The sequence below is a fragment of the Balaenoptera acutorostrata genome, chromosome 9 (genome assembly GCF_949987535.1).
Source record: "Balaenoptera acutorostrata chromosome 9, mBalAcu1.1, whole genome shotgun sequence".
In the NCBI taxonomy this organism is placed as follows: domain Eukaryota; kingdom Metazoa; phylum Chordata; class Mammalia; order Artiodactyla; family Balaenopteridae; genus Balaenoptera; species Balaenoptera acutorostrata.
The window spans coordinates 54,378,609-54,394,862 of NC_080072.1; the positions used below are offsets into that span (position 1 = coordinate 54,378,609).

A 16,254-nucleotide genomic window follows, 5' to 3' on the forward strand; every position below is an offset into this window, starting at 1 on the left:
CTGCAGCATTCCTGTACCTACATTTGCTTTTGCGACCTCCCTTATTGTGTGCCTTATGCTTGGACTGTGCTGATCCAGTGTGTGCTGCCTTGCTGTGCCTGTTGTTTGGGCCATTTCTGGATTCAACAAGGAACCTTACACTTTGACTCTACTCTTGGTTAATACCTGCTTTTGCAAATTCTATTGATCTCTACTCTCTTACTTTGTCTTTTTCTAATCTAGATGTCTTAGTCAATTTGGGTTGTGATAACAGAATACCATGGACTGGGTGGCTTAAAAACAACAGAAATTTATTTGTCACAGTCCTAGAGGGTGACAAGTCAAAGATCAAGACCGGTAGATTCAGTGTCTCGTGACGGCCTGCCTCCTGGTTAATGGATGGCAGTCTTCTTGCTGTGTCCTCACTTGGTGGAAGGGGCAAGGGAGCTCTCTGGGGTCTCTCTTTTATTATTTTTTTTAACATCTTTATTGGAGTATAATTGCTTTACAATGGTGTGTTAGTTTCTGCTTTATGACAAAGTGAATCTGGGGTCTCTTTTATAAGCGCCATAATCCCATTCATGAGAGCTTTGCCCTCATGACCTAATCACCTTTCCAAGACCCCACCACCAAATACCATCACATTGGGGATTAGGTTTCAACGTATAAATTGTGTAGGGGACACAAACATTCAATCTATAGCACCAGGGGTTAGGAAATTACATTCAGCAGGCCAGATCCAGCCTACTGCTTATTTTTGTAAATTTTTATTGGAACACAGCCATACTTATTCATATTGTCTATGGCTGCTTTCATGCTACAATGGCAGAATTGAGCAGCTGTCTTTTGGTCTGCAAAGCTGAAAATATTTACTATCTGGCCGTAAGTCTACACAGACTTAGCCTGCTTAAGACTCATTATTCTTTCCAGATCGAGGTACAAATCAGGTTAATTTTTTAAGCTAAGGAAGCAAGATGCAACTTGGAATTTGAATATTTATCATTAATTTTTATTAGCAGTTAATAAGCACTATCTAGTTGTCCCACTTATATATAGAGAAAAAAATCTCTGATGCCATTTTTTTTCATTGAATCCCTTATACTTTCCTACAATTCTGAGAAATTTCTATCCCTGAAAAGATTAAGTAGAATTTTTCCTTATAAGGATGTATCTAACACTTAATGAATATCAATTATATATCCAGCATTGTACAAGACATTACTTTAAATCATGTCATTTAATCATTCATAACAATTTATTTGGGAAGTGGGGAAACTGAAGGCTAGAGAAGTTGTAGTGTGCCCAGTGTCACACTGATAAGTGATGGAGTCTGATTGGTCTCCACAGCCTGGGATCTTTGTACTTTTGAACGTTATCCGGCAAACACGTGTGGATGGTGAAGTGCTGTAACTGTGTATGGGGAAGATCCTGCCCAAATTTGGCACTGTTACCACATAAAATTAAGGAACATCTTATTCCCCAAGCATGCTGGATAACTGAAGTTTTATTGTTTATTAATAGTTTTATTAATATTAATAAGATTAAATATGGTAGTATCCTTGTTGATGACAGGATGAGTTTAGATTCCCTAGCCTAATGTTGAAGGTTCTCTATAATTTGGCCCCAACCTACCCTTTCTGGCCTATACAACTCTCCTACATAAACTTTCTGCTCTAGCAGAATGTATTTATTTACTATCCAGCCTTCACACTTAAAAAAAATTAAAATTGGGGTAAAAAACACATAACTTGAAACTTACCGTCTTAACCTTTTAAGCGTGCAGTTCAGTAGTGTTATCACACTTTGGTCATGCTTTGTTGTTCACATGGATTGCTCTTCATCTTTTTTTTTTTTTAAAGACTTAAAAATTTATCTGGCTGCGCTGGGTCTTTTTTTTACAAATTTATTTATTTATATTTTTAAATTTTTGGCTGCGTTGGATCTTCGTTTCTGCGTGCGGGTGGCGAGCGGGAGCTACTCTTTGTTGTGGTGCGCGGGCTTCTCATTGCGGTGGTTTCTCTTCTTGAGGAGCACGGGATCTAGGTGCACAGGCTTCAGTAGCTGTGGCTCGCGGGCTCTAGAGCGCAGGCTCAGTAGTTGTGGCGCACGGGCTTAGTTGCTTCGCAGCATGTGGGATCTTCCCAGACCAGGGCTCAAACCCGTGTCCCCTGCATTGGCAGGTGGATTCTTAACCACTTGCACCGGGTCTTAGTTGTGGCACAGGGATCTGTGTTGTGGCGTGCAGGCTCTTTGTTGTGGCATGCTTCGAACCCGGGCTCCCTGCGTTGGGCGTGCGGAGTCTTAACCACTGGACCACCAGGAAAGTACCCTTCCGTCTTTTAACTTAATCTAAGTTTTACCAGTTAGACTCAGCTTCATCCAACCTTCCTAAAGCCTTGACTTTCCTTCCCAGCCGTTGTTCTCTTGCTCCTACAGATGTCTGTTGGAACATTTGCTTGTAAGATGCATTTGGCAATTGTTCATTTTGTGACTTTGCATTTGTCATAGTCTCTGTAATTATTTAAATCTCTTCTTACAACTTTTTACGACTTTGTCTTAGCTAATAAGCTATGTTAATAAGTGCTTTGGGGAAAGGGTCTCATGCCTTTTTTTGGTGTATTTTCTCTTCCCACAGCACCTCCCTCTTCCTCACTGCTCACTTCCCTCTTTAACTTCCTGATCTCTGATAACGGTTTTCATTATTCTTACACACTTATGTATGATAACTTGATATGTTATCATTAATATTTTCTTCTCCCTTTGTGACTTCTACAATTATATTGTTATTTCTTTTTCCATTTGTTATTTCCATTTCTATATTTAATGTTCACGTTTGAAATTATAAGGCATATTCAGTCTGGCGTCTGCATCTCTCATTTAACATAAATGGTTTCCTATCTAATTAAAGCAATATTGCATTTTTAATAATTTATTTTATTTTATTTATTTTTGGCTGTGTTGGGTCTTTGTTGCTGTGCGCGGGCTTTCTCTAGTTGCGGTGAGCAGGGGCTACTCTTTGTTGCAGTGTGCAGGCTTCTCATTGTGGTGGCTTCTCTTGTTGCAGAGCACAGGCTCTAGATGTGTGGGCTTCAGTAGTTGTGGCTCACGGGCTCAGTAGTTGTGGCTCGCGGGCTCTAGAGCACAGGCTCAGTAGTTGTGGCGCATGGGCTTAGTTGCTCCGTGGCATGTGGGATCTTCCCGGACCAGGGCTCGAACCCGTGTCCCCTGCATTGGTAGGCGGATTCTTAACCCTTGCACCACCAGGGAAACCCAATATTGCATATTATTAAAAAAATCTTTCTATATAATTTTGATGCCAGGATAATAGTACATTGTATGGACTGTCCGTAATTAGCCTAATCATTCCCTCAATATTGGACATTTAGGTTATTCTCAGTTTTTGTTTTGCAATTATGAACAATGTTTCAATGAAAATCTTTTTATGTAAAAGTTTTTCTGTATTTTAGATTATTTTCTAAGATTCCTAGAAATTATTAGGTCGAAATTTACAAACATGTTTTAAGTTCTTGGTATGTGAGTTGTGACATCTTGATTTAATTAGTTCTTTGCCAAGGATAGTTTTAAAACACAGTTTGAGTTACTATAGCAGTAATCTGTGGTGCTAATTATGGTACTTAGGTAAGCAGCTTTAAAATTTGATATGAATATTTTCTTAACTTTTAACTTTTTCTCTGTGCACTTCCTCTTCTTTCCAGGTAAACGCTCTTTATATTGCCTACTGTAAATTGTTAATGTCTTGGGCAAGTAGGTACAGGAGCAATTGCGTTAGTTTAAGACAGTTGGTACTTGGCTGTCATCTGCACTCTTGGAGAGTTAGAAGGAGTAAACCAAGAAAATAGTAGATAAAATGGAAAGCACTTTAGTTTGGTTTTAGAACGTATTTGTGGTTCACTCCCCATGTTTCCACCTTCCTACTTCTAAATGGTATGCCTAATTTAACATTAAAGTTTCTCCTTTCGAATATTCCATTTGAAGATAGTTCAGAAGTTTGGTGGGTAGTATAAGCAGGTAACCTTGAGATTAGTATGGATAATGGCCTCTTGTTTCCTGTGTATCTTTGCACTTACATAGGTTTTGTTGTAGAAGATGTACTTTGATTCATTGTCTTCTTTTGCTGTGTGTACCTCTACCTCATTCTGTTCTGAGCTGCAGTCAGGTGTTTAGTTTTATAACTCTTTGACATTCACTCGCGTATGTTTTTCGTTCCCTAGTAAGATTGTAAGTTTCTTTAGTACTTGGACCACACGTTTTCTACCTTTATTAGATTTGTTTCTTGACTTTCTTAAAAGAATATTTTCTCCTTTTGTCTTCTTCCTCACTGCTTGTTCCCTCTTTATTAATGGTTTGTGGTTTCATGACGAAAATCTCATCTTCTCCACTGCTTATGAAGAATGTAGATTTTGCTTCTGGCTATGATGGAGCAGACTGTAGCGGACCAAAACTCCTGCTGAGATTAACTAGAAAAGCCTGATTTAAAAAAAAATCTATATGAAGGCATTGGTAAATTGCCAAGGCAGCCAGGACTTCAGACATTTGTGGATTCTTGGCAAAGGGAGAGTATAGCTATTAAGAGGCAAAAAAGCCAGCAGAGCTTTCTTCATGGGGCTAGGGATACAAAAATTATAGTTCAGGGCTGCCAAGGCAGCCAAAACTTGAGAGGCCAAGATCCCAGAGAGAAGGGAGGTGCATCTCCCCGCCCCCACTCCCCCCTGCCCCAGCCTCTCCACCTGCTTTTTTTTCTCTTGAGGCATTTGCAGATTCTTTAACTGTGTAGGGTAAAAGGTTAAGAAGCTTCCCAGAAGCCTAATGAAAAGCAGAGCACTCTTTTAGCAGTTCTTCAGTGTTGAGGAGAGAAAAGTTGAGGACCTTCCAAGGAAGGCAGGCTTGGAAGATACCCTTAACTCTCAGTTGGATCCTTGGAGGGCTACAAACTAGGGTAGATCAAACTTTTCAAGCTTTACAAAGCCTGCAGCCAACCTTGAATAAGCTCATGTCCTGAATGGATTGTGAGGTGATCTACCCTTAGTCTAATTGCCTGTCAGAGAAGATGGTGAATCTTCTGTAGGAGTGTTATATCATCCACAGCCTTTATAGTTTTTCATAACACAATGAATGGCATTCTAACAAAAATTATGTGGTAAACCAAGAAGCCAGACCAGGAATAAAAACAGACAGTATAGGAAAGGATCCATTGTATCCCAGTCACTTATAATTTATTCAGTCATTCTAAAATAGAAGGACATTTAGGTTGTTTCCAGTCTTTAGTATTGTGATTGATCTGCAGTGAATATTCTTGTCTGTACATCTTTGTACACATGTATGATACATCATTAAGATAACGAATACCCTTGCTAACTCTTGTCTTTATCAAATTTTTTTGATATTTGCCAATCTGATATATAAAAGTGTTTTGTTTCAGAAGTTTTAATATCTTGAAATGAGCGAAATTGAACATATTTTAATTTGTGTACAAGTCATCTGAATTTATGTTTCTGTAAACTGCCTGTTCATGTCCTTTTCCCATTGTCATATAGGGTTGTTCAGCTTCTTTTTCTTTCTTTCTTTTTTTTTTTTTTTAATATTAAAGAGGTAATAAAGAACAGTGGGTAAGGAGACCGATTCTGGAGCCAGATTGCCTGAGTTTAAATCATAGCTCTTTCATTTACAGCAGTGTAGCCTTGGGCAAGTTGTATGCTCTGTGCTTCAGTTTCTTCCTCTGTAAAGTGGGGATAATAGCATCTCCCCATTGTCATTATGAAGATTAGATGAGTTAAAATATAGAGTGCTTAGAAATGGGCCTGGCATAATGAAAGTTCTATATAACTGCCAGTCATCAGAATGATACTGGTCATGGAGATAGAGATGGAAATTAGCAAAGAGATTTTTTTATTTGCCCAAGGACAAATAACTAGTAAGTGGGAGTATTCAAATTAGGATCAAGATCTTGGGACTCTTAAGTCCAAAGTTCTTTTTCATTCTGCTGCACTAATAAGAAATTGAACGTACAGGGGTAAAAACTCAAGCATAGCCAGGTACCAAGGGATGTTTACCTTTGCATTTGAGAGTTATTGGGGTAGCGTCTTCCCAATATAGTTCAGTGAGGTTCTTTTTCTAATTTTGTATTGAGTGTGGATTCTTTGACAATGATACTTTATTCCTGAGGGTTTGGTGCAGTTAGCAAAATGCTAGTCTTATAGTTTGTTTTGTTTGTTTGCCTTTATTAATAACCAGTCACCCCACCCTAGAGAAAATCTTTTTCAGGAAGGACCATCAGGGAAGTATAGCTGCTCCTACAGTTCACATTAGACTGAATGTAGTACTCAGCTTTGGTCATTGGCCATGTGTGTTTGTCATTCTTAGGGTATAATATCCTTAGAGAGTTTCTCTTTTAAACATGGTGCAGTTGACCCTTGAACAACGTGGGGATTAGCGGCACTGACCCCCCTGCACAGTTGAAAATCTGTGTATAACCTTATGTGGATAAGTGGATTCAACCAACCTCAGATTCAACCGCAGATCATATGGTACCATAGTATGTATTTATTGAAAAAAAATCTGCATATAAGTGGACCTACGCAGTTCAAACCTATGTTGTTCAAGGATCAACTGTAGTTGTCAGAGGACAGGCATTAAGAAAGTACTTCCACCACTGGATAAATTTATAAATACTAAAATACTCAGCAGCTCAGTGACACCTGGAATAGTTTCTAGTATTTCTTTTCTGTGAGATGAAGGAAGGGTGAATGGTTGTTTTCTGTGCTACTGAAACACTTGAAAATCCCTATAGATTCTGGTGGAGGGATTGGTGGGTTTGGGGACTAATTCCTCTGGACTAAGGAGAGTGATGTTGCCTTTTCTGCTGCTTTTGACGTGCTGTTGCTGTGCTCCCCCCCACGCCACCGCCCCCCCCCCCCCAGCCCAAGAATTTATTTCTTAGGGCAGTTTTAGTTTTACAACAAAATTGAGAGGACGGTACAGAGATACCCCATATGATCCCTGCCCCCACACATTCATAGCCTCCCCCATTATCACTGTCACTCACCAGAATGGTAGATTTGACTCTTGGTGTTGTACATTCTGTGGGTTTGGACAAATGTATAATGAAATTTGTCCATCATTATAATATTAGAAAGAGTCTTTTCACTGCCCTAAGAATCCTCTGCTCTGCTTACTCATCCCTACCTTCTCCATCCTTGGAGCTTCTGATCTTTTTGTTGTCTCTAAAGTTTTATCTTTTCCAGAATGTCATATAGTTGGAGACATACAGTATGTAGCATTTTCAGATTGGCTTCTCTCATTTAGTAATATGCGTTAAAGGTTCCTCCATGTCTTTTCATAGCTTTGAAAGCTCTTTTTTTTTTCTTTTTTTTTCCAATCATAATACATTTTATTTATTTTTTAAAATTTTTATTGGAGTATAGTTGATTTACAATGTTGTGTTAGTTTCAGGTGTACAGCAAAGTGAATCAGTTATATGAATATATATATATATCCACTCTTTTTTTAGATTCTTTCCCATATAGGTCATTACAGAGTATTGAGTAGAGTTTCCTGTGCTATACAGTAGGTCCTTATTAGTTATCTGTTTTATATATAGTAGTGTGCATATGTCAGTCCCAGTCTCCCAATTTATCTCTCCTCTCTCCTTCCCCCAAGTAACCATGTTTGTTTTCTACATCTGTGACTATTTGTGCTTTGTAAATAAGTTCATTTGTACCATTTTTTTAGATTCCACATATAAGCGATATCCTGTGATATTTGTCTCTGTCTGACTTACTTCACTTAGTATGATAATCTCTAGGTCCATCCATATTGCTCCAAATGCGATTATTTCATTCTTTTTTACGGCTGAGTAATATTCCATTGTATATAAGTACCACATCTTCTTTATCCATTCATCTGTTGATGGACATTTAGGTTGCTCCCATGTCTTGGCTATTGTAAATAGTGCTGCTATGAACATTGGGGTGCATATATCTTTTCTAATTAGAGTTTTCTCCAGATATATGCCCAGGAGTGGCATTGCTGGATCATATGGTAGTTCTGTTTTTAGTTTTTTAAGGAACCTCTATATTGTTCTACATAATGGTTGTACCAATTTACATTCCCACCAACAGTATAAGAGAGTTTCCTTTTTCTCCACACCGTCTCCAGCATTTATTGTTTATAGACTTTTTGATGATGGCTATTCTGACTAGTGTGAGGGGATACTTCATTGTAGTTTTGATTTGCATTTCTCTGGTAATTAGCATCTTTTCATGTGCTTTTTGGCCATCTGTATATCTTTTCTGGAGAATTGTCTATTTAGATCTTCTGCCTGTTTTTTGATTGGGTTGTTTGTTTTTGACATAGAGCTGCATGAGCTGTTTGTATATTTTGGATATTAATCCCTTGTCAGTTGCTTTGTTTGGAAATATTTTCTCCCATTCTGAGGGTTGTCTTTTTGTTTTGTTTATAGTTCCTTTTGCTGTGCAGAGGAAGTTTAATTAGGTCCCATTTGTTTATTTTTGTTTTTATTTTCATTACTGTAGGAGGTGTATCAAAAAAGATATTGCTGCAATTTATGTCAAAGAGTGTTCTGCCTATGTTTTCCTCTAAGAGTTTTGTAGTGTCTGCCCTTGAATTTAGGTCTTTAATCCATTTGGAGTTCATTTTTGTATGTGGTGTTAGTGTTCCAATTTCATTGTTTTACATGTAGCTGTCCCGTTTTCCCAGACTTATTGAAAAGACTGTCTTCTCTCCATTGTATATTCTTGCCTCCTTTGTCATAGGTTAGTCGACCATGGGTATGTGAGTTTGTTTCTCGACTTTCTATCCTGTTCCATTGATGTATATTTCTGTTTTTGTGCCAGTACTATACTGTTTCCGTTACTGTAGCTTTGTAGTATAGTCTGAAGTTGAGGAGTCTGATTCCTCCAGCTCCATTTTTCTTTTTCAGGATTGCTTTGGCTATTTGGGGTCTTTTGTGTTTCCATATAAATTATAGAATTTTTTGTTCTAGTTCTGTGAAAAAATGCCATTGGTAACTTGATAGGGATTGCATTGGATCTGTAGATTGCCTTGAGTAGTATATTCATTTTGACAATATTGATTCTTCCAATCCAAGAACCTGGTATATCGTTCCAGCTGTTTGTGTTATCTCCGACTTTTTTCATCAGTGTTGAAAACTCATTTCTTTTTAGCACTGAATAATATTCCATTGTCTGGATTATCAACTTTCATAATATAATAGCCAGTTATTTTACCAGCAAAAATGAGTTTATTTGGGAATAGCCAGAGGAATTGCAGTTTGGGATATGCAAACTATGGCAGACCAGAGACAAATCCAGAGAACAAGGAAGCGGAATTTGCTTTTATAGGGAAAAGAGGGGAGTTGGGAAGGGCTGTAATAACCAAAGAGTCCATTGGAGGAAGCTGGGAGTCCAAAGTATGGAGGCTTCTCATCAGTTGAGCTGCTGCATATCTGATTGGTGGAGCTGTTTTGGGGTGGAGAGAAGTTTTCTTCTTCCTGCTGGATAGTAAAGTAAGCAACACCTTCCTGTCATAGGTGTAGATGTATAGCTCTTCCTATTTGGAGTAACTGACGGATGCATGGGGGGGCATGACCGCTCCCCCTACAGGCCTGTCCCTACTCTAATTTTAGCTGAGGTTTCTTTAATTAATTTCACTGTATGTACCTCAGTTTATTTATCCATTTATCTTCTGAAGGATGTCTTGTTTGCTTCCAAGTTTTGGCAGTTATGGCCAAAGCTGCTATAAACATTTATTTACAGGTTTTTTTGTGGATGTAAGTTTTTAACTCGTTTCGGTAAATATCAAGGAGTGCAATTACTGGATTGTATGGTAAAACTATGTTTAGTTTTGTAAGAAATTGCCAGATTGCCTTCCAAAGTGTCTCTACCATTTTGCATTCCCACCAGCAGCGTATGAGAATTTTTGTTGCTCCACATCCTCACCAGCATTTGGTGTTGTCAGTGTTTTGGATGTTAGCCCTTCTAATTAGGGGTGTAGTGCCATCTCGTTTTAATTTGTAATTCCCTAATGACATACGATGTTGGGCGTTTTTTTCATTTGTTTATTTGCTGTGTCTTCTTCTTTGCCATATATTTTCTTTGGTGAGGTGTCTGTTAAGGTCTCTTGCCCATTAAAAAAAAAATCAGGTTGTTTTCTGATTAAGTTTTGATAGTTCTTTGTTTATTTTGGATAACAGTCTTATATCAAATACATCTGTTACAAATGTTTTCTTCCAGTCTGTGACTTTTGTTCTCACTCTCTTGACATTGTCTTTTGCAGAGCAGAAATTTTTAATTTTAATGAAGTCTAGCTTATCAATTACTTATTTTATGAATCATGTCTTTGATATTATGTCTAAAAAGGCATCACCATACCAAGTCATCTAGGTTTTCTCCTGTTGCTCTGATTTTATGATAGTATTGCAGGAGTTTCAATCACAATTTCAACTTTTGGAGTGGAGGGAGCTGACATATGACTCTAGGAAGGCAGAGGGAAGTAAAGAGAATATTAAGAAAAGTCAAGTCCCGCATCAGCAGACAGGAACTATTTTATTATAAATGAGTGTTCTTTCTGTACTAAAAGTCAGGGAACCTGAAAGGTTAATCATGACTGATAAATATCTTAGTATAATTAATAATGTTGAGTGTATACATGTTCTCCAGTAAGCTTTAAGAGACACTGTAAAAGACTTTGATTTAAAAGGGGAGATTTTCATTTTTCTGACCTTTTTCCAGGTGGATTGAAACCATATTTCATAAGGCTTCAAAGAAATTATTTTCATGTTATAGCTACTGTTATATAAGTTTAAAATCCTAATATCATTTTTACCTATTATATTAAACTTTAATAGAGTATTTCAGAATTTAGAGAAACCTGTTGAGTAGTAAATGAAAATGAAATAAAAATATTATTACAGGCATACCTTGGAGATATTGAGAGTTTGGTTTCAGACCACTGTAATAAAGTGAATACTGCAATAAAGCGAGTCACATGAATTTTTTGGTTTCCCGGTGCACATAAAAGTTAGGTTTATACTATACTGTAGTCTGTTAAGTGTGCAATAGCATCATGGTTTAAAAAACAATATACCCACCTTAATTTAAAAATACTTTATTACTAAAAAATGCTAATTATCATCTGACAACACAGGGTTGCCATAAACCTTCAATTTGTAAAAACCACAGTATCTGTGAAGTGCAAGAAAGTGAAGTGCAATAAAACAAGGAATGCCTGTGTTGAATCATTAACTTTAGAAGTTATCTAGTGTGTTGACTTCATTTCTCTAGTAGAAACTGAGATCTAAAGAGATTTTAGTCCATGATATGTGTGTATGTGTGTCTCAGGAGGGCTCCAAGACACCCCGCCCCCCGGCCCCCCACCACAGGTTCGATGATTCACTGAGAGTGCTCACAGGACTCAGCATATAGTCCTACTCATGGCTGTGATCCATTACAGTGAAAGGATACGGATTAAAATCAGCAAAGGGAAAAGGTACATGGGACAAAGTCCAGGGGAAACCAGGCATGAGCTTCTAGAGTCCTCTCTCAGTTGAGTCTCATAGGACATGCTTACTTCCCCCAGCAACAAGTTGTGACAGTATGTGTTAAATGGTGCCAGCCAGGGAAGCTTCTCGGAGACTTAGTGCCCAGAGTGTTTATTAGGGGCTGATCATGTAAGGACTGTCTGCCTAGCATATACCACAATTCCAGAATCCCATCAGGAAAGAAGGTATTCAGCATAACTACATTGTACTGCAAACAGTTTAGGTACAATGAACCTGTACCTAATCAGAGAGGGTGGGAACTCTCCTGAAATCCAAGTTCCTAGGCACCAGCCAAGGGCCAACCCTGTAAGCAGGCCTTAAGATCGGTTAGGCCTATCTTAAGTTAGGCCTGCTATTGTTAAGTCTTTTCTGCATTCTCTGTGTGTGTATGTGTGCAACATTTAGCATATAGTGTGCTCTTATTAAATGTTAGCTGTTTTTATTTATTATAGGGATTCTTCACTGATTACTACTACTACTATTAATTGTGGTCTTCTGCATTCCTATGAGGTAGGTTTGGCCAGTATTTTAATTTCCATTTGATAGGTGAGACCAAGGCAAAGAGAAGCTTTGATATATCTAAATATTCTCACTTAATTGACAGAGCAGGTATCAGAACCTAATATGCTCTTTTTGCAAGCCAGTAGGGAAAAAAAAAGAATTTTTTTTTTGCCTTGTTGACATTTCTAGAGGGCGTTACTGAAATAGGAAATAGGCTTAAATATTTAAATTAATGTCATATCGGACCAATTCATGACCTGTTATGCTTAACTGTTTTTGTATTCAAGAGTTACTTTGTTGACTATGTAATTTTTTGAGCTTTTGGGCATGATGCCAGTTAATGTAGCACAATCCTGTTGGGGGAAGAAGTTGCAAAAAGTGACTATTTCGCATTTTGTATTTTTAAAGCATTAAACATCATTAATCTTAATCCAAGAGTAAGCTAATCTATATCAGTACTAATTTTGGTGAATATAAATTAGTACTCCACCCCAACCCCTGCCATTACCTTTCACTCTCAAATGAGTCAAGGCATAGTAATATTTCAGTCAGTGTGCCGAGTTCCTCCTTGGCCTTATATTATGAACTTTGAGATTTCTTAAGTATCCCAAAGTGAATTTAACTTTTCGTATAATATATGTATCAAAGCAGTTGGGTCATTATCTTTGTTTCTTGTAAGTTGTACTTGCAAATAAATCAAACCAAACTACCATTTCTTTATCTCACCAACACCAGAGACAATTTTATAGTTATCAGATTCTACTGCATGCCACTCTACTGGCTGAAAATAGTTTACAAAGTATTTTCACTCTCATTATATTCATTTGATCCTCATAATGGCCTGTCATAATAGGTATTATTCTGGTTTTACAGAAGAGGAAGTTGAGACTGACTTATCCAAGACTCTGGAAGCTTCTAAGTTTTGGGGATCAGGCTTTTAATTTTGTATTATTTACACTATATAATGAAGATGTTAACCTCTTTGGACATTTTCTTCTAAATGTCAGCAAGAACTATTTTAGAGAAAGCAAATTCTCTAACAGTAAGTAAAAATTATAATCATTTTTACTAGTGTATCATTAAAATATTTTTGGTCCCTTGTGTTGGATCGTAGACTTAGTAAAAGACTGAATAACATTATGCTCCTTATGTTGCTTCCAAATAAATATACAGATTTAGAATTTTTAAAAGTAGATATGAGAAGAATCTTATACTTGGTACCAGAAGAAACTGTGGTAGAATTTGTTATTGTATCTTGGCCTGAGGAAGGTCTTTCCAAATATGATACAAAATGCAGAAGCCATAAAGGAGAAGTTTGATTAATATAACTACACAAAAATCACCACTATAAGCAAAGTCAAGACAGATGATAAACTAGGAAAAGTATTGCTATTCATGTGACATAAGGGTAATTTTCCTTACCTAGACAGAGCTTTAACAAATCAAGAAGAAAAAGTTAACTCCAACAGGAGTAAAGGAAATGTATATACTTTTCACATCAAAGGAAATGCAAATTACTCAAACATGTGAAAAGTATTCAGTTTCACTCATTCAGTGCATAAGATACAGAATTTCACCAATTAGATTGGCAAAGCTAAAAAATTTCAACCCTCATTGTGCCGGGAAAGGTGTGAGGAAATGGCGCTCTCATGCATCACTGGTGGGATTATAAATCTGTACAGGCTTTATGAAGGGTGATTTGGTATTGTCTGTCAGAATTACAGAAGCACATATTCTTTGACTCAGCAGTTCTGATTCCAGCACTTTAATCTATGGATATACTTGCAGACATGCAAAATGATGTATGTGCAAGATCACTCATTATAACATTGTTTTGATAGTTGCTGAAGATTTAAACTCGCCTTGATATTTCTAATTTGGTCCTCAGTTTTATTCTTAGTATTAATTTGTCGTCTCTTTCCTTTTTTTTCTTAACCAGTTTTAGTAGAGTTTTGTTTATTAGTCATCTCATAGTACCATGTGAAAAATAGAATCAGCCAGTGGTTGTTAGTTTTAATCAACAGAAATGTACTCTGCCAAATTTAGGCAGATAAGGAATTTATTGGGAAAGAATACTGAGTAATCCAAAGTAATCAGCCAGGTAGCTACAGAACTTGGCTTGGAAAATGGCAGCTAAGATCCAAGAGCAAAGTCTGTATAATATGAATACTTTGAAATTTTTTGCAACTTCTTTGAGTCCTAGTGTATTTTTAATTGTCCCTTGTTTGCTTTAAGGAATATATATTTTGTTCATTGAGTTCATAAATATAGATAATCAAGTTTGTTAATTTTATTGTTCAATTTTTCTTTATTTTTATTACCTCTTGATCCTCCTGATCTACCTGTTTTTAATTGTGGTGTGTTACAATTTTTTACTATAATTTTGGATTTATTAATTTCTCTTATAATCTTTTTTTTGCTCTGCTGTAGGTTCATACAAGTGCATAATTATTATAGCTTCTTGATGGGTTGCCTTTTTCATCATTATGTAATTTCCCTCTTTATACCTGTTAATTCTTTTTCTCTTAATTTTGCCATGTGCTAGTTGTGTGGCCTTGGGCAAGTCACTAGCCTCTCATTTTCCTTATTGTAAAATGGGTATAATACCTACCTTATAAAGTTTCTGTGAAGGTTAACTGAGAAAATATAAAGTATCGTTCAGGTAATAGGTTCTCCATAAATGGATTAAAAGTATTTTTTTGCCTTAAGGGTTTTGCTTTTCTCTTCCTTCTTCCCCTCCTCTTTTAAAGCATCTGGTTTTAGATACTATTTGCCTATAATTAGAAATGTACTTAAGAGATATGATTAAAATAGTCATCAGGACTTTTTGTTTAAGTGGGTGAAGGTGATGTAGTGTTTGCCTCCCAAGCCCCGGTTCTAATAATTCTCTGCAGCTTGGTAGAGCTTTAAGTTACTGTTTTCTGCATCTGTATTACGTCCAGTGTTTCTGTCTAAGAATCTTCCACATTTATCTTGTGTATATGAGTCTTTTTAAGGTAGTTGAGACAACTGAAAAAGGACAAAAGTCAACTTTTTGAGGAGCCCACTTTTCTACAACAAATATTATCAACCTGAATGGGACATAGAGTTATTAGTAAGTCTTCAAATAAATACTGTGTTTAAGTCGCTAAATATACATAGGGGTATATCGAAGTGTTGTGTACATTTAAGGAGAGAGAAGTGCGTATTTTCTCCTTCCTTCTTGATAGCATTTAGGACTTATCTTTTATTCCTGTTCTTAAGTTGGATTTTTATTGTTTATATAACCAGTGTGTATTGTGTGCCTCCTGTGGGCCTGGATATAGAGAAGGGGAGAAAAGAGAATTTCAGCTGAGAAACAGCATAAAAGGGTTAGAAGTATATGGCATATATATATTGTAACCAGATAGTCAAGAGATGAGAGACACAGTGCTTTAGAAAGATAAAGTTGTGATCAGTCTCTGGAAAGCCTTGAGTGACATGTTGAAGAGTTTTGACTTTATTCTGTAAGCTGATCAAAACCACTGAAGGCTTTGAGGATAAAAAATCGGTTATGTACTGAAAATATTTATAAGTTGTATACAGGAAAATAGTCTGTTGGCAATGTTGAAAAAGAAGTAGAAAGAAACATTAGTAACAAAGTATTATGAGTAAAACTTAAGCTTATTTAAAATGTTACTTGGTAACGTTGAACTAGGAGCTTTAAATATAGTTTTCCTTGAGGTCTTTTAACATGTTACTTTATCAGGGAGACCCTTCAGACCATTCTATATATTGATAAAGTAATCTTCCAACCTGTGTTTATTTTCCTCCATAGCCCTTAGTACCACCAGTTGTATTATATACACACACTTGTTTGTTTATTGTCTCTTTCCCCCCACAATATTGTAAGCTCCATGATAGTAAGGACTTTATTTGTTCAGTGCTTCTCCCCAGTGCTTAGAACTGTGCCTGGTTTATACCCTTTAATAAGTATTCGTTAAATAAATGAATGAGTATTCAAATTGTGGAAGATGACCACAATTTTTATGTGGTTTATGTGGGGGCAGCAGTAGGACAAGATCTTGGTTTCTTCCTAGAAAGTTTTGTTAAAAAGTGTTTTCTTTTCCCTTTCCTCCAGAGTTTATATTCAGAGCACCGATCAAATTAAGCAAGCCTGGGGAACTTCGTGAGGAATATGAAAGCCTGAGAAAGGTACAGTATAACAGTATACATAT

The 16,254-nt window shown here is 36.8% G+C and overlaps 1 protein-coding gene across 2 annotated transcripts in view; it reads left to right on the forward strand.

Annotated features, from left to right (window-relative positions):
* RNF169 (ring finger protein 169) overlaps positions 1 to 16,254 on the forward strand; it is a 94,026-nt gene that overhangs the window by 13,834 nt on the left and 63,938 nt on the right. For both annotated transcript variants that reach the window (XR_009009274.1, XM_057553059.1), the window contains exon 2: positions 16,158 to 16,231. Coding sequence is in view for 1 of the 2 variants with exons in the window: in XM_057553059.1 (XP_057409042.1) it covers positions 16,158 to 16,231 (74 nt within the window). In the remaining variant the exon portion in view is untranslated. The remainder of the gene's footprint in view (positions 1 to 16,157; positions 16,232 to 16,254) is intronic.